At 43.4% G+C, this 19,808-nt stretch overlaps 1 protein-coding gene across 1 annotated transcript; it reads right to left on the reverse strand.

Moving 5' to 3' along the window:
- Positions 1 to 20: 20 nt before the first annotated feature.
- LOC116375811 (uncharacterized) lies at positions 21 to 19,661 on the reverse strand. Its single transcript, XM_031833535.1, has 10 exons — positions 19,265 to 19,661; positions 9,225 to 9,324; positions 6,260 to 6,371; positions 6,049 to 6,124; positions 5,596 to 5,695; positions 5,103 to 5,236; positions 4,796 to 4,988; positions 4,315 to 4,414; positions 4,020 to 4,104; positions 21 to 2,934 (listed from the first exon to the last, which is right to left on the reverse strand). Exons 2-10 carry the CDS (start codon positions 9,292 to 9,294, stop codon positions 1,525 to 1,527), a joined length of 2,280 nt encoding a protein of 759 aa, XP_031689395.1. The 5' UTR covers positions 9,295 to 9,324; positions 19,265 to 19,661; the 3' UTR covers positions 21 to 1,524.
- Positions 19,662 to 19,808: the final 147 nt, after the last annotated feature.

A 19,808-nucleotide genomic window follows, 5' to 3' on the forward strand; every position in this document is an offset into this window, starting at 1 on the left:
ATGTATTAGTCTGTATTTACCCCCCCCCCCCCAAAAAAAAAATGCTAATGTGGCTATCATAAAGAACTACAAATACCATGAGGGAAAGGGAATCATTTAAAAAAGTGTTTTTAAATGTAACCTTTATTTAACTAAGCAAGTCGGTTAAGAACAAATTCTTATTGACAATGACGGCCTACCGGGGAACAGAGGGTTAACTGCCTTGTTCAGGGGCAGAATGACAGATTTTTTACCCTGTCAGCTCGGGGATTCAAACCAGCAGCATTTTGCTTACTGGCCCAACGCTCTAACCACTAGACTACCTGCTACCCCAAATCTCTGGATTAAGTGTCTAATGTTAGCTAAATGGAGTAATGAAATGAATTGGCAGAATCTTTTTACATGTACAATTCTGGAAACTGTCTTGTGCAAGTTTTAAATTGACACAATACCTGTTAGCAAAAGGTGTCAGTGATGACACCAGAGATGATGTGCAGGACTTGCATGATGTCTATGTTGATGCGAATGAGTATTTTCGAATCGGAGAGTAAATAGAGCCAAATATTCAGTACCAGTCAAAAGTTTGGACACACCTGCTCATTCAAGGGTTTTTCTTTGTTTTTACTCTTTTCTACTTTGTAGAATAATAGTGAAGACACCAACACTATGAAATAACACATGGAATTAAAGTATATTTTTATATTTGAGATTCTTCAAAGTAGCTACCCTTTGCCTTGACAGCTTTGCACACTCTTGGCATTCTCTCAACCAGCTTCATGAGGTAGTCACCTGGAATGAATTTCAATTAACAGGTGTGCCTTTTTAAAAGTTAATTTGTGTAATTTATTTCCCTTCTTAATGCATTTGAGCCAATCAATTGTGTTGTGACAAGGTAGGGTGGTGTACAGAAGATAGCCCTATTTGGTAAAAGACCAAGTCCATATTATGTCAAGAACAGCTCAAATAAGCAAAGCGAACGACAGTCCATCATTAATTTAAGACATGAAGGTCAGTCAATCCGAAAATGTCAATAACTTTGAAAGTTTCTTCAAGTGCAGTCGCAAAAAACCATCAAGCGCTATGATGAAACTGGCTCTCATGAGGACCGCCACAGGAAAGGAAGACCCAGAGTTACCTCTGCTGCAGAGGACAAGTTCATTACAGTTACCACCTCAGAAATTGCAGCCCAATTAAATGTTTTATGGGTATTATGGCACCTCCACTGTGGAGCTCTATTGGAATGGATGGAATTCTACAGTATGTCATTGAAATGTTTCAATGACCAAATGACGTATTTGTAAGTCTTTTTTGTTGTTGTTGTAGTGGGGACAGTTACATTAGTTCTTTAAAAAGTGTGTCTGTAATAGAATAAATGTGGTAAAAACAAATGTAGACATTAATAAATGCATTTCTATAGCTTCCATAGTATTATTTACAATGGAGGGGGAGTGCCCAGATGGAGGAGTGTTGGCTTTAAAACAGCCTGTCAGTCATCTAGTGTATATATAAATCATTAGTCCCTCCCTAGTCAAATGTTTTCATAGTTCAGTTCTGAGCTTCTTTCACTGGCATGTAGCCGCCATTAGAGGGCTCTATTGCCATTGAAGAAGACAGGAGAGACATCTCCAACAGCCTGCCTTGATGACTGGTACTAGTACTGGGTCCCAGGGATGGAACCGTCCCAAACCCAGAGAAGGTGAGGGGTAGTTGGGGTAAAACATCCAGCGGGATTGGTAAGGGGGTGGAACAGAATGGAAATATATTGTTAGTGGTAATAAGAGGGATATGGTTACAGGGGGTCACAGTTAGCCTGACCTCATCCTCCACACTCTCCTGGCTTTCCTGATCCTCTCCCCCACTGCCAATGCCTGAATCTGGGCTCTGAGGGGCCAAGAGTTGGGCCTGGAGCTGCAGATTATCCACACGTTCATAGGAGGAAGACATTGTGAGAGAACCTCCTCCAACCCCCATCTCCGTACCCTTTCCCCCTACACTATCCAACCCAGGTAGGGTGAAGGGAAGCTGGGGGAAAGCGGACAGGGAAATGGGTAAGGGGGTGGAGCAGAATGTAAAGTTATTGTTATTGATAAGAGGAAGAACCGGAACAAGATGGAAGTCCTGAGAGACAAAATGGGGGGTGGATGCAATAGGCCCGACCGCATCCTCCACGCTCTCCTGACTTTCCTGATCCTCTGCCCCACTGCCGATGCCTGAATCTGGGCTTATGAGGGCCCGACGCTCGGCCTGGAGCTTCTCAACACGCTCGTAAGAAGAAACCTGGACGATATCTTTACCTCCACTGATGCCTCCAAATATACTTCTACCATACATCTCTCTATCCTTCCCTTCACCATACATCTCTCCCTCCTTCCCTCCAACCCCCATCTCTCCATCCTTCCCTCCACCCAACATCTCTTTCTCCTTCCCTCCACCCCTGATATCTCCCTCCTTCCCTCCACCCAACATCTCTCTATCCTTCCCTTCACCACACATCTCTCCCTCCTTCCCTCCAACCCCCATCTCTCCATCCTTCCCTCCACCCAACATCTCTCTCTCCTTCCCTCCACCCCCCATCTCTCCCTCCTTCCCTCCACCCCTGATATCTTCGTCCTTCCCCCCTACACCTCTATTACTATCCATCCTATCTCCTCTGTTCTCCTCCTTCCACTCATCTATCTCTTCAGTAGTGCCACCTACTGGTCCGTAAGGGGAGTGTACAGAGCAGGGTTCCAACTTGGTGGATGTGGATCCAGGCTGGGAGCATTGAGATAAGAAGTTGCTGAAGCCGGAGCGGCCACTGTTGTCCAATCTCTTCTTCAGTAGTAGTGCAGTACCGGTCTCCCTCCTCAGGGGGGCGATGGTGCCAATGTTGTTGGTAATCTCTACCTGGGAGATGTCTTCACGGTGCAAGGCAGAGTCGACGGCTTCAAAGGCGAACAAAGGACCGAGCCAAGCCTGTAGGCACGGACACACACACAGAGACAGAGAGACACAGAGAGAGAGAGAGAGAGAGTGACATAGATAGAGAGAGTGACATAGAGAAAAAGGGAGACACACACACAGAGAGAGACACAGAGAGACAGAGAGAGAGAGACACAGAGAGAGAGACACACACACACAGAGAGGAAAATAAAATGATCATTATTTATCTAAATGTTGGAGTGACTTCACTCCAACATGATGCCAATGTAAGACAATGGTGAGGACAGCTCATAATAATGTCTGGTAATAAATATATGGAAACTATGTGTTTTATCTGTTTGATACCATTCCATTAGGCTCCAGCCATTATAACCCAACTACAGCCATTATAACCAAACTACCACCATTATAACCTAACTACCACCATTATAACCCAACTACAGCCATTATAACCCAACTACAGCCATTATAACCTAACTACCGCCATTATAACCTAACTACAGCCATTATAACCTAAATACAGCCATTATAACCTAACTACAGCCATTATAACTTAACTACAGCCATTATAACCTAAATACAGCCATTATAACCTAACTACAGCCATTATAACCTAACTACCGCCATTATAACCTAACTACAGCCATTATAACCTAACTACCGCCATTATAACCTAACTACCGCCATTATAACCTAAATACCGCCATTATAACCTAACTACAGCCATTATAATCTAACTACCGCCATTATAACCTAACTACAGCCATTATAATCTAACTACCGCCATTATAACCTAAATACAGCCATTATAACCTAACTACAGCCATTATAACCTAACTACAGCCATTATAACCTAACTACAGCCATTATAGCCTAACTACAGCCCTTATAACCTAACTACAGCCATTATAACCTAACTACAGCCATTATAACCTAACTACAGCCATTATAGCCTAACTACAGCCATTATAGCCTAACTACAGCCCTTATAACCTAACTACAGCCATTACAACCTAACTACAGCCATTATAACCTAACTACCGCCATAACAAGGTAGTGCACAATACAGGGAATAGGGTCCCTTTTGGCACGTAACTTCAGTCAAAAGTAGAACTGACCTTGAAGTTTCCATCGTGATGGAGGTTGAGGCCCTCAAAGTACCTGGAGGGATCTGGTATAGGAGGATTCAGAATCTTCTTGACCCTGTCAGCAATGAACGGAAATGAAAGGAAGTTGCACTTAACCAACTACAAAACATTACATCTAAAACATGATGTTTACTTTGCAGTCCGTTGGTGTTAAAATACATCACATTTACAATGGACCCCAACCCCTTCCACAAACACACACACACACACCCACACCCACACCCACACACACACACACACACACACAGAGAGAGACAGTACTCACTTTCCTTTGCAGATCAACATGGAGACCAGCAGGACCAGTACAACAACAGCTCCCACCATGGTGAACACCACAAAGTCCTGGTCTAGAACATCAGGACTACCTGAGAAGAGGATCAGAGGAACAACATAGAACATATTTAGAACGTACATAACAACGCCACTGTTTTACTGAAAGATTGGCATAGAAAACTCTTCATGTACATTTCTGTCTGTAAGTTTGTTTTGAGCATGTGTCTGCCTGTAAGAACGAAAGAAAGAAATAGGGAAGAAAGAAGGAGCCATTTTTCAAGATTCATATGGAAACACTACTATGCCTGCCTTCCAAATGGCAACATATTCCCTGTTTAGTGCAGTGCTTTTGGCCCATAGTGCTCTGCACTATGTAGGGAACTATAGGGCCATTTGGGACACAGCCCAAGTATATATAGGCCCACATTCAAATGTGTACTAATAACCAATGATATCACTGATGCTCTATTTACCTGTTGGCTTCATCTGGCCCAGAGTGGAGACCCATGATGCACTGGGGCTCCAGTCGCTCCACTGACAGTGTGGGTAACTGTCTGGGTCGGCTCGAACCCGGACTCTGACCTGGTACCTCCTTCCTCTCTCCAGCATCTCAGGGTCCAGGTCAAAATATGTCTGTTTGTTTGATATGTTCACCTCCACAGCATCCTGCAGTAGCACAATATACAGTAGGTCTACTTTTACATAGTGTACAAAGAGAGAGACACAGTTGTTATTATCTGTCCTCTGTCTCTCTTCCTCCCCCCTCACTCGCTCTCTCACCTCCCAGTGATGTAGTTCCTGTTTCCACTGTAGTTGGAAGTCATAGTTGACTATCTTTTTTGAAATGGGAGCTCCTGGTGTCCAGGCAATTGAGGCATTGATGACGGTCGGCTTGCCAGGGGGATGCATTTTAACTGCCAAACACAAAACAACACAGTTAATGTACTCATAGTAGTACTAATATATTACTAATATCACTGTAACATAACTACTAGTACTAAGTTGAATTAGAAATGTTAGTATCAGGTATGAATTAGTATTAAGTTGTTTAAATTAATAAGCTTTCCAGCATGTTTGTATTGCATTATGTTGTATTATAGTGTACTGAGTTTGAGCATTTCGTATGCTGACCACACAACATTCATTTTCATGTAAATGGAGAATAAAGTCACAGTACGAGTCGTCGTAGTTGGTGTACAATTCATGTAGTAGTAGTAGGTTAGTAATATCTGACACATCGTACATAATATCACTCAAATTACTGTACACTTACTGTGGTTAAATGGTTGATACAGGTATTCAATCTGTATCACATAATCTTCTGCTTGTCCACACCGTACAACAATGGATATTTCATCCTCTTCCCAAAAGAACTGAAAGATCATTTACAGAAGTTCAGTTATCCAGGGTTGTTTGTCTATCGGTCTATATATATGCTGTCATTGTCTTATTATTATTATTATTAGTATCCTTATTAGTATTCTTATTATTATTATTATTAGTATCCTTATTAGTATTCTTCTTCTTCTTATTATTAGTATCCTTATTAGTATTCTTATTATTATTATTATTAGAAAAACGTCATAAAAAATAATAAAAAATAAACAAATTCCTGGTTAATTTATTCATCCAGATTAATGTGTTACAAATTCTAGTTTTGATCTATAATAATGCATATATATAACCAAGCATTGGTTTTAACTTGATGTAGTTTTATAAAACTCACTGGATTGCCCTCAAAGACCAGACTGCCGCCTCTCAAGGTTGTGTTGAAACCGGCCAAGGACTTCATCTCACATTGCCTGTAGTTACAACAGTGAGCCATTGTTTCAGTTAGCATCCCAAATGGCACCCTATTCCCTATATAGTGCACTACTTTAGACCAGGACTCTATGGGAATAGAGTTCCAGTGAGGGTGCATCCTTAGTCTTCTTTACCTTTTAAACCCGGGGTATTCACCATGCAGAGTGCACGGCATGTCTGGGGGTATGCATGTGTTGTTCAACACACATGTGATGTTACTGATGAAGTCATTGACACACTGTAGATCTATGAGAAACAGAGACAGAGAGAGTGAGAGAGGAGAGAGAGAGGCAGAGAGAGAGAGAGAGGAGAGAGAGAGAGAATTCAATAGTTGTGGATTGGCATTGTTTAATAGCCAGTTTTATCAGGCTCTATATCATGTTTTATAAGGCTCTATGTCATATTGTATCATATATCATACAATGGCCAGAAAAAGTATGTGAACCCTTTGGAACATGATCAAGACAAAGGAGATGATTGTGGACTACAGTAAAAAGAGGACCGAGCACACCACCATTCTCATCGATGGGGCTGCAGTGGAGCAGGTTGAGAGCCTCAAGTTCCTTGGTGCCCACATCACCAACAAACTAACATGGTCCAAGCACACCAATACAGTCATGAAGAGGGTACGACAAAACCCATTCCCCCTCAGGAGAAGATTTGAAAAGATTTGCAATGGGTCCTTAGATCCTCAAAAGGTTCAACAGCTGCACCATCAAGAGCATCCTGACTGGCTGCATCACTGCCTGGCAACTGCTTGGCATCCGACCGCAAGGCACTACAGAAGGTAGTGCGAACGACCCAGTACATCATTGGGGCCAAGCTTCCTGCCATCCAGGACCTCTATACCAGGCGGTGCCAGAGGAAGGACCTAAAAATTGTCAAAGACTCCAGCCACCCTAGTCATAGACTGTTCTCTCTGCTACCGCACGGCAAGCGGTACCGGAGCGCCATGTCTAGGTCCAAGAGGCTTCTAAACAGTTCTACCCCCAAGCCATAAGACTCCTGAACATCGAATCAAATGGCTACCCAGACTATTTGCATTGCTGCCCCCCCTCGCCCTTTACACTGCTGCTACTCTCTTATCCTCTATGGACAGTCACTTTAATAACTGTACCTTAATGTACATACTACCTCACTAACCGGTGCCCCCACACATTGACTCTGTATCGGTACCCCCCTGTATATAGTCTCGCTATTGTTATTTTACTTGCTGCTCTTTAATTACTTGTTATTTTTATCTCTTATTCTTACCCATATTTTTTTTAAACTGCATTGTTGCTTAGGGGATCGTAAGTCAGCATTTCACTGTAAGGTTGTTGTATTCGGCACATGTAACTAATACATTTTGATTTGATTTGAATTACCTGGATTACTGCATAAATTGGTCATCAAATTTGATCTGATCTTCATCTAAGCCACAGCAATAGACAAACACAGTGTGCTTAAACTAATAATACACAAACTATTGTATTTTTCTTGTCTATATTGAATACATCATTTAAACATTCACAGTGTAGGTTGGAAAAAGTATGTGAACTCTTAGACTAATGACTTCTCCAAAAGCTAATTGGAGTCAGGAGTCAGCTAACCTGGAGTCCAATCAATGAGATGAGATTGGAGATGTTGGTTAGAGCTGCCCTGCCCTATAAAACACACTCACAAAATGTGAGTTTGCTATTCACAAGAAGCACTGCCTGATATGAACCTCGAACCAAAGAGATCTCTGAAGACCTAAGATTAAGAATCGTTGACTTGCATAAAACGGGCTATAAAAATATCTCTGAAAGCCTTGCTGTTCCTCAGTCCACAGTAAGACTAAATGTCTATAAGTGGAGAAAGTTCAGCACTGTTGCTACTCTCCCTAGGAGTGGCTGTCCTGCAAAGATGACTGCAAGAGCACAGTGCAGAATGCTCAATGAGGTTAAGAAGAATCCTAGCGTCAGCTAAAGAATTACAGAAATCTCTGGAACATGCTAACATCTCTGTTGAGGAGTCTATGATACGTAAAACACTAAACATGAATGGTGTTCATGGGAGGACACCACAGAAGAAGCCACTAAAAAAACATTGATGCACGTTTGAAGTTTGCAAAAGGGCACCTGGATGGTCCACAGCGCTACTGGCAAAATATTCTGTTTACAGATGAAACTACAGTTGAGTTGTTTGGAAGGAACACACAACACTATGTGTGGAGAAAAAAGGCACAGCACACCAACATCAAAACCTCATTCCAACTGTAAAGTATGGTGGAGGGAGCATCATGGTTTGGGGCTGCTTTGCTGCCTCAGGGCCTGGACATATTGCTATCATTGACGGAAAAATGAATTCCCAAGTTTATCAAGACATTTCGTAGGACAATATTAGGATATCTGTCCGCCAATTGAAGCGCAACAGAAGTTGGGTGATGCAATAGGACAACGACCCAAAACACAGAAGTAAATCAACAACAGAATGGCTTCAACAGAAGAAAATATGCCTTCTGGAGTGGCCCAGTCAGAGTCCTGACCTCAACCCGATTGAGATGCTGTGGCATAACCTCAAGAGAGCAGTTCACACCAGACATCCAAATAATATGGCTGAACTGAAACAGTTCTGTAAAGAGGAATGTTCCAGAATTCCTCCTGACCGTTGTGCAGGTCTGATCCGCAACTACAGCAAACATTTGGTTGAGGTTATTGCTGCCAAAGGCGGGTCAACCAGTTATTAAATCCAAGGGTTCACATACGTTCCCACCCTGCACTGTGAATGTTTACATGGTGTGTTCAATAAAGACATGACAACGTTATCAACCAAAACAAACAGCAAATGCATCCAACAAGTTTGTAGAGTCACAAGCTTGATATAATCATTGAGTGCTATGAATATACAACCTAATACTACACTTTTTACTACTTTAATACACATATTAGTGAATTTATCCCAATACTTTTGGTCCCCTAAAATGGGTAGACTATGCACACAAAGTGCTGTCATTTCTAAAAAGGTTCACCCGATATGGATGTAAATACACTCATAATAAAGCTGACAGTCTGCACTTTAACCTCAAAGTCATTATACATGTGTTGTAATGCATTGTGAAGGGTATTGATGACTTACAGGACTGTGGTTGGCTGGAGCAGGTTAGTAGGGGGAGGAGCAGGATGACATAGAGACACCATAGAACCATTATGACTTCTTCCTGGTCCTTTTTCTCATTCTAGAACACAGTAGGAGACATGACCTTAGCAACAGGTGACAGGTGGCTTAGTGTTCCAAATGGTACCCTATTTCTTATATAGGGCACTACTTTTGACCAGGGCTCATTTGGCTCTGCACTATGTAGGGAATACGGTGCCATTTGGGATGGAAAACAGAAGGAACCATAAGGGAGGGAAAAAGGTGTATATGAATTTGTCTGTTTGCGTGGTGATTAAGTGTTGTCAGTTGTATCAATGCCACACGCAACATTTTATAGTAAGTATCCCCTCCTCGTGAAGAAAAGCACATGAGCTAATTATAAAACACAAAGTAAGCAAAACAATGAAATCATTCCAACATTGTCTAAAATTATGAATAAGATACTGTACTGAGATAAACCTATATAAGCAATATAGCAATTGGGATGTACAAACCATGGCGTAAGGGAACGATGAGCGGATAAGAGGCAAGCAGTCATTTCGATTAAGATATTAATGAGCGAGTAGTCGATATAACTATTTGTTCAGCACTTTTGAAATGTACAGGGACAGAGTTCACACCAAGTCAGAACCTTAGGATAAATAATGGGGGCATATAAGCACACAATGAAAGCGCTTACAATATTCAATGATGACATTTCTCTAAAACAGGCTATACGCTACATGTGCACCACCAAGTCAGAACAGTAGGCTAAGTTCTAAGGGGGAGAGGTACCAAATTCCTAGGATGAGGTCTTATGGGCTACTAACAGCTGACTACACAACACACACTTTTATTACATTCTTAGCTACTGTATACATATCTCCCTGGCATATTACATAATTTATCCAGCAGTATACAAGACATATTTTTGGACACAACCGTTGTTGTACTGTGCTCACTTGAATGTGGTGCAGTGGTCCTTCTTGTGGGAAACTTTGTCATCAAACTTTGTCATCCAAGTCAGGCATTCTCTGGATTTATGCTGCTTTCAAGACAACTGGGAACTCGGGAATAAAACAAACAATCATGACGTCAGTGTTCTTCAGGCCAGAGATCTAGAAAGAGGCCAGAGTTCCCGACTTGGAATTTCAGGTTGGATGACCGTTCAAAACGTATTTTTCCAGTCGGAGCCTGTTTTAGTTGCCAGTTGTCTTGAACGTGGCAGAAATCATGCTGGATTGACTACATGACCAATGTATTCAACCTTTCTGACTTATGGTGTTGCATGTGAATGTTAATCCATTTAAGCTTGGAAAAGAGAGCCTTTCAGACAGATGTTTTAAATCCTTAAACCCAGACTTGGACCACACACCCTCTCTACCGAATAGCAGGCAAGGAAAGCAAAAGAGTGATTGCTTTGCGACTCTTGTAGTTAGCCATTGATTCGTTCCAAACCACTCATTGTTGAATTAGCGATTTCCGACATGTTGTATAATGTTTATGTCCAATCACCGATGAGCACCAATACTTTTTATCTATAATTTGAAAAGGATTTGACAGTAGATTGTCAAGGTGATTCATGATGATGACTGTTTGTCTAGCTTGCTAGCTAAGATTGTGAAAGTATGATGTTGACATCAGTCCAATCAAAGCTACAGTATATGTAACATGATTTGACATTTTATCTGTGGCCAATGACCTTCAACCTTCTTGGAGAGGCATTTCTAATGTAAATCTATGGCAGCACCCAAGAGGGCTTGAACTACCTAGCTCTCCCTGTAGATTCGGCAGTGACATAGTGTACCAATGAGTGACAGAACATTGAGCCAACCAAGGCACAACTAGAGAAAACGCCTATGCTGTGTGCTTTTGCTGGCCGCTCCTCCACCACAGAAAGCACTGAGCTAGGCTGGAACACCTGCATATTGGAGCTGCCTTACTCAAGAAAGAGGCCATGTTTGTAATGCAGATTAATTAACTCAAAGAAAACATTTATTTTTTACATTGTTTGCAAACTGATATGGGATACAAATGAATGCTAAAATAACATGCAAAAAACGTGCATTTTTTAAAAAGTATATAATGTTTATGTACAGTTAAAGTCAGAAGTTTACATACACTTAGGTTGGTGTCATTAAAACTCATTTTTCAACCATTCCACAAATTTCTTGTTAACAAACTATAGTTTTGGCACGTCGGTTAGGACATCTACTTTGTGCATGACACAAGTCATTTTTCCAACAATTGTTTACAGACAGATTATTTCACTTATAATTCACTGCATCACAATTCCAGTGGGTCACTTGACTGTGCCTTTAAACAGCTTAGAAAATTCCAGAAAATTATGTCATGGCTTTAGAAGCTTCTGATAGGCTAATTGACATAATTTGAGTCAATTGGAGGTGTATCTGTGGATGTATTTTAAGGCCTACCTTCAAACTCAATGCCTCTTTGCTTGACATAATGGGAAAATCAAAAGAAATCAGTCAAGACCTCAGAAAAAAAACTGTAGACCTCCACAAGTCTCAATCATTCTTGGGAGCAATTTCCAAATGCCTGAAGGTACCACATTCATCAGTACAAACAATAGTATGCAAGTATAAACACCATGGGACCACACAGCCGTCATACCGCTCAGGAAGGAGACTCGTTCTGTCTCCTAGAGATGAACGTTCTTTTATCCACAGTAAAACGAGTCCTATATCGACATAACCTGAAAGGCCACTCAGCAAGGAAGAAGCCACTGCTCCAAAACCGCCATAAAAAAGCCACACTACGGTTTGCAACTGCACATGGGGAAAAATATCATACTTTTTGGAGAAATGTCCTCTGGTCTGATGAAACAAATTTAACTGTTTGGCCACAATGACCATCGTTATGTTTGGAGGAAAAAGGGGGAGGCTTGCAAGCCGAAGAACACTATCCCAACCGTGCAGCACGGGGGTGGCAGCATCATGTTGTGGGGGTGCTTTGCTGCAAGAGGGACTGGTGCACTTCACAAAATAGATGGCAGCATGAGGAAGGGAAATTATGTGGATATATTGAAGCAACATCAGTCAGGAAGTTAAAGCTTGGTCACAAATGGGTCTTCGAAATGGACAATGACCCCAAGCGTACTTCCAAAGTTGTGGCAAAATGGCTTAAGGACAACAAGGTCAAGGTATTGGAGTGGCCCTCACAAAGCTCAGTCCTCAATCCTATAGAACATTTGTGAGCAGAACTGAAAAAGCGTGTGCGAGCAAGGAGGCCTACAAACCTGACTCAGTTACACCAACTATGTCAAGAGGAATGGGCCAAAATTCCCCCAAATTATTGTGGAAGCCTACCCAAAACATTTGATCCAAGTTAAACAATTTAAAGGCAATGCTACCAAATACTAATTGAGTGTATGTAAACTTCTGACCCACTGGGAATGTGATTTAAAAAATTAAAGCTGAAACAAATCATTCTCTCTACTATTATTCTGGCATTTCACATTCTTAAAATAAAGTGGTGATCCTAACTGACCTAAGGCAGGGTATTTTTACTAGGATTAAATGTCAGGAATTGTGAAAAACTGAGTTTAAATGTATTTGGCTAATGTGTATTTAAACTTCTGACTTCAACTGTATCTATGCTTCCATAGCTGTACGTTTGACCTCATTTCTACCAGCATGTTAAATGTGCAACCAGAGGGGGGAAACTCCGGACCACCTTTACTCCACACACAGAGACGCCTACAAAGCTCTCCCTCGCCCTCCATTTAGCAAATCTGACCATAATTCTATCCTCCTGATTCCTGCTTACAAGAAAAAATTGAAGCAGGAAGCACCAGTGACTTGGTCAATGAAAAAAGTGGTCAGATGAAGCAGATGCTAAGATACAGGACTGTTTTGCTCGCACAGACTGGAATATGTTCCGGGATTCTTCCGATGGCATTGAGGAGTACACCAATTCAGTCACTGGCTTCATCAATAAGTGCATCAATGACGTCGTCCCCACAGTGACTGTACGTACATACCCCAACCAGAAGCCATGGATTACAGGCAACATCCTCACTGAGCTAAAGGGTAGAGCTCCCGCTTTCAAGGAGTGGGACTCTAACCGGAAGCTTATAAGAAATCCCGCTATGCCCTCTGACGAACCATCAAACAGGCAAAGCGTCAATACAGGACTAAGATCAAATCGTACTACACCGGCTCCAACACTCATCGGATGTGGCAGGGCTTGCACAGTCGAGACCTGCCCAGACTAAACACCTCCCTCTGCAACTGGATCCTGGACTTCCTGACGGGCAGCCCCCGTGTGGTAAGGGTAGGTAACAACACATCCGCCACGCTGATCCTCAACATGGGGGCCCCTCAGGGGTGAATGCTCAGTCCACTACTGTACTCCCTGTTCACTCATGACTGCACGGTCAGGCACGACTCCAACATCATCATTAAGTTTGCCGATGACACAACAGTGGTAGGCCTGATCACCGACAATGACGAGACAGCCGATAGGGAAGAGGTCAGAGACCTGACCGTTTGGTGCAAGGACAACAACGTCTCCCTCAACGTAATCAAGACAGAGGAGATGATTGTGGACTACAGGAAAAGGAGGACCGAGCACGCCCCCATTCTCATATGGGGCAGTAGTGGAGCAGGTTGAGAGCTTCAAGTTCCTTGGCGTCCACATCACCAACAAACTAACATGGCCCAAGTACACCAAGAAGGCACGACGTGAAGAGGGTCTACAGCTGCACCATTGAGAGCATCTTGACGGGTTCCATCACTGCCTGGTATGGCAACTGCTCGGCCACTGACCGCAAGGCACTACAGAGGGTAGTGCGAATGGCCCAGTACATCACTGGTGCCAAGCTTCCTACCATCCAGGACCTCCACACCAGGTGTTGTCAGAGGAAGGCCCTAAACATTGTCAAAGACTCCAGCCACCCATGTCATAGACTGTTCTCTCAGCTACCACACGGCAAGCAGTACCGGAGCACCAAGTCTAGGTCCAAGAGGCTTCTAAACAGCTTCTACCCCAAAGCCATAAGACTCCAAAACATTTAATCAAATAGCTACCAAGACTACCCCCCTTCACGGTGCTGCTACTCTCTGTTATTATCTATGCATAGACGCTTTAATAACTCTACCTACATGTACATATTACCTCGAATAACCGGTGCCCCCACACATCGACTCTGTACCCTGTATTTAGCCTCACTACTGTTGTTTTACTGCTGCTCTTTAATTATTTGTTACTTTTATTTCTTTTTTTGGTTGGTATTTTTCTTAACTGCCTTGTAGGTTAACAGCTTGTAAGTAAGCATTTCACTGTGATACCCCATAATACCTGTGACAAATACACTTTGATTTGATGGGCAGTGTGCTGTTTGCTACCATTCTCTCATGTCTTGGTATTTAGTAAAAGGTCACTGGGGTTAGAGAGACTGATGTTATGTTCAGCCTGTGAAGATGTGAAGTTTCCACTCCTCTGTTATATAAACAACCATCTAACAGGTACAAGATGTGTTGAGCGGGTGAGGAAGAAGAAGATTGTGAAGATGATAATGAATGACCTGGATGATATGTTAGTGCAGGGCTGGAACAAAAGCAGGCACACCCTGTGTGGCTATAACACTTCTACAAGGAATAGCAGTACTGCGTAACAGTCCTTTGAACTGATTGGAATAAATTGATAGGTGGTTGAATGTTGCGCAAGAGCAAAATGTTTATATCAGAGGATGATGGCTCATAATAATGTCTGGAATGGAGTTAATGGAAGGGTAACAAACATACTATATAATCAGTGTGTTTGATGTGTTTGATACCCTTCCATTAATTCTGTTCCAGCCATTACTATGAGTCTGCCACCAGCCGCCACTAGTTTCTGTTAGCTGTGAAGCCTTCTGATGTCGTGTTCGATGTCAAATGTACCAACAGTCCTGTGTCCCAATTCAGGGCTTTCCAGCCCTAACCTGGTAGCCTGGTCCCAGATCTGTTGGCGATCTTGTTTGGCATGACAGGGAGTTGGCATGATAGTGCAAACAGTCTGGCACTCAGGCTACTGTCCAGGGCCTGTATACATAAAGCCTCTCAGAGTAGGAGTACTGATCTAGGATCAGTTCTGCCTTTTAGGCCACAGTTAAAAACACAGAAGGGGGGGGGGGGGGGGTCTGATCCGAGATCAGCACTCCTACTCTGAGATTCTTTATGAATACTGACCCTGATGGACTTTGTCCCTCTTATTGGTCTCTGGGTCAGACATTAGGAAGTTCCCTTCAGTGAAGTGAAACAGCACAGCAGACATGATCAACCTCTGAGAGAACAGTTTAAAGGTCAGTATCGCAGAGAACACACTCACACATGCCCACGCAAGTGCAGTCTTAACGTACACACACTCACAAAACACGTTATCCATGCACACACACACAAGCACATTCTGCATGCATGAACACACAGTACTCACACACAAATGCTTATATACACACACACATGCACGCACACACACACACACGGGCTGCAGTTAAGAAAACCACAACGTCCTCGTTTCCCAGAATGTTTACAAGCTGTTTCCAATAACAAACAAACCAAAAACCACTAACACCCCCGTCCCCTCCTCCTCTCTTCTCATCCTCTCCCAAACCAAACCTCAAACTAACACCCCTGTCCCCTCCTCCTCATCCTCTCCCAAACCAAACCTCATACTAACACCCCTGTCCCCTCCTCCTCATCCTCTCCCAAACCAAACCTCATACTAACACCCCTGTCCCCTCCTCCTCATCCTCTCCCAAACCAAACCTCATACTAACACCCCTGTCCCCTCCTCCTCATCCTCTCCCAAACCAAACCTCATACTAACACCCCTGTCCCCTCCTCCTCATCCTCTCCCAAACCAAACCTCATACTAACACCCCTGTCCCCTCCTCCTCATCCTCTCCCAAACCAAACCTCATACTAACACCCCTGTCCCCTCCTCCTCATCCTCTCCCAAACCAAACCTCATACTAACACCCCTGTCCCCTCCTCCTCATCCTCTCCCAAACCAAACCTCATACTAACACCCCTGTCCCCTCCTCCTCATCCTCTCCCAAACCAAACCTCATACTAACACCCCTGTCCCCTCCTCCTCATCCTCTCCCAAACCAAACCTCATCCTCTCACCCCCCCCCCCCTTCCTCCTCTCCTTTTTTGGCTCTACACTATACTCACAGAAAAATAGGTGATATCTTGAACCTAAAGGGGTTCCTAGGCTGTCCTTATAGGGGAAATGAATAACCATTTTTGGTTCTAAATAGAACCCTTTTGGTTCCTTTCCACAGAGGGTTCTACATGGAACCAAAAAAGGTTCTCCTGTGGGGACAGCCAATGAACCATTTGAACCCTTTTTTTCTAAGAGTATATACCCACTCCCCCATCCCATGCAGTGTCTGAAATCTGGCTTGCCTACTACTTGCATACTGTGTGATAATCTGTATACTAATGGTGCTGCATACTATTTAGTATAAATGTATGCAGTCAGCAACAAATAACAGAAAACTAGCCTCATCCTACTGAGAATGTGTCATCTGAAGCACAACTGTGTTGATTCCAGCCATTCCTTCATTTTGGTAGAGCAAGTACCCTCAGCTGATTATCAGCTGTTGTCAGACTCACGTGGATTCCAAAACACGATTCTGTTCCTCAATAGTGTGCAGTGAATTCTACTAGATGAAAAGACTAAATTAGTATGACATGCTGGTATTTACAGTTTTGACATTTCACATACTATACAACTTTTTCACAGCCCAAATGTTACTATTTAGAATGTTGGGGTGTTTAGACATAGCCGCTCACATCTCGTCACCCCCCCCCCCCCTCCCCATCTTCTCTCTGACTCCCCCCTCCCCATCTTCTCTCTGACTCCCCCCTCCCCATCTTCTCTCTGACTCCCCCCTCCCCATCTTCTCTCTGACTCCCCCCTCCCCCTCTTCTCTCTGACTCCCCCTCCCCCTCTTCTCTCTGACTCCCCCCTCCCCATCTTCTCTCTGACTCCCCCCTCCCCATCTTCTCTCTGACTCCCCCCTCCCCATCTTCTCTCTGACTCCCCCCTCCCCATCTTCTCTCTGACTCCCCCCTCCCCCTCTTCTCTCTGACTCCCCCCTCCCCCTCTTCTCTCTGACTCCCCCCTCCCCATCTTCTCTCTGACTCCCCCCTCCCATCTTCTCTCTGACTCCCCCCTCCCCATCTTCTCTCTGACTCCCCCCTCCCCATCTTCTCTCTGACTCCCCCTCCCCCTCTTCTCTCTGACTCCCCCCCTCCCCCTCTTCTCTCTGACTCCCCCCTCCCCCTCTTCTCTCTGACTCCCCCCTCCCCCTCTTCTCTCTGACTCCCCCCTCCCCATCTTCACTCTGACTCCCCCCTCCCCATCTTCACTCTGACTCCCCCCTCCCCTCCTTCTCTCTGACTCCCCCCTCCTTCTCTCTGACTCCCCCCTCCCCTCCTTCTCTCTGACTTCCTTTCCACCAACACTCTCCCCCTCCTCCCCCTTCACCTCCCCCTCTTGTCTTTGACTTCCTCTGTACCTGTGGCTGGGTGTGTACATCCTGTCCTACTTAAACACTGGACCAAATCAACCCCTAGGCTACATCCTAACTGGCACCCTTATTCCCTATATAGTGCAGTATATACCCTAGAGGCCCTGGTTAAAAGTAGTACACAATATAAGGAATAGGGTGCCATTAGGAACACACTCCAAAGCCCCTCCACAATGAGGACAACGGTCTCCAGTTCAACTCTACTGGGAGCCCACAAGGTGTGCAGGGTTTTGCTCCAGTTCTATATGAACATCCTGTCCTAGTAAACCCAGGCCCAGATCAGCTCCTAGTCCTCTACATAATAAAGCCCTAATCAACCCATAGCTCCCTCTATAATAAAGCCTTAATCAACCCCTAGCCCCCTCCGTAATTAAGCCCTAATCAAACCCTAGCCCCCTCCGTAATGAGGCCCTATTTGTCCCTTAGCCCCCTATATAATGAAGCCCTAATCAACTCCTAGCCTCCCCCACAATGAGGCTCTAATCAGCTCTTAGCCCCCTTCATGATGAAGCCCGCATCATCCCTCAGCAACCTCCGTAATGAGGCCCTAATCAACTCCTAGCCCCCTCCACCATGAGGACAGTGGTCTTCAACCTTGATCCTAGAAATCTAAACGGTGTGCAGGGTTTTGGTGCAGCCCAGCACTAACACAGAACAAAAAGGCTGGCATATAGTACAGGAGTATATCAAACATAGAATATATATTTAGAGAAAGATATGCACAAAGCTTGAAAAAGGTGATTAAAAGCCTTGGGTTCTCTGGGACCAGGGTGGAAGAATACTGTGGTAGCACATAGCCTGGACGTCTCAATGGGCCCCAAAGGATTGGAGAGGCGTATGCAATATTGTAACAACTCCGCTCTCTGTGTAATCATCAGTACCATGATTTTACATTTTTTATATTTAAACCTTAAACCAAGTCAGTTAAGAACAAATGATTATTTACAATGACGACCTATCAAAAGGCCTTCTGCGGGGACAGGGGTTGGGGTTAAAAATATAGGACAAAACACACATCACAACAAGAGAGACAACACAACACTACATAAAGTGAGACCTAAGACAACATAGCATGGCAGCAACACATGACAACGTGGTAGCAACACAATGATCTTTATCTCAACTGTGTAATACTGTGTCTTCCAAATGATCACACTCAAACACACACACAGGCAGAGTAACTTTGCTTGAACAATAAATGTAATCCATAACCACCTGAATACATCATAGATGTAGGATCTTAATTTGAGACAGTTTGCTACAGCAGCAACCAGAAATGTGAATTATAATGGACATTTTTTGTAGGGGTTGATACAATTTTTGTTAAGGCAAATCAAGTCTGTTAAAGAGGAAATGACAAACTTTAGAAGCCTTATTCAACCTTACACTACAAGTTAGCATTTTCTACTTTGCAGGAAAATTCTAAGCATTAAACGATTCATCAAATTAAGATCCTACATCTGTATATGAATATTCAAAGAGACTCTTATCTTACTGTATAGTGGACCTTCTTGTAGTCTCAGAAACACCGGCTTCTCAATGCTCTACGGTTGAGTTACGTTTCACTCTGAACTGAAGGACGAGTGCATAATGATGAATTTCTTGTCTCTCCGCCACCGGATTCAAACCCTTTAATGCCTTCTCTGAAAAGTAAATGTGTGAACAGAAAAGAGATTGTTGACTGAAAAGGAATTTCTGTGGTTTGTTAGTTTCAACTGAAACCACACACACGTCATCAACACTGTGATCTTGCTTCCCTTCGTCAGAAGTGGGGGTGGAGAATTTTTTTGTAAAAATATAAGTTCTTCTTTCAGTCTCTGTTCATGTTCCTTTTTTCTAAAGCATCAAATATTACTTCTGCTATTGTGAAATTTTAAGAAGTGTAAAATTATATTAAAAAATTATTCCTCTGAAAATAACAGGTGCAAAAGCTTTGAAAATATCTTGATGTGAGTTAGGTAATGAGAGCAAGCAAGAGAGAACAGACGTTTTGCTGCCATCTAGTGGACAAAGTATGAATAAAGTATGGCCTTGGTGTA

Source organism: Oncorhynchus kisutch, linkage group LG1 (genome assembly GCF_002021735.2).
Source record: "Oncorhynchus kisutch isolate 150728-3 linkage group LG1, Okis_V2, whole genome shotgun sequence".
Taxonomy (NCBI): domain Eukaryota; kingdom Metazoa; phylum Chordata; class Actinopteri; order Salmoniformes; family Salmonidae; genus Oncorhynchus; species Oncorhynchus kisutch.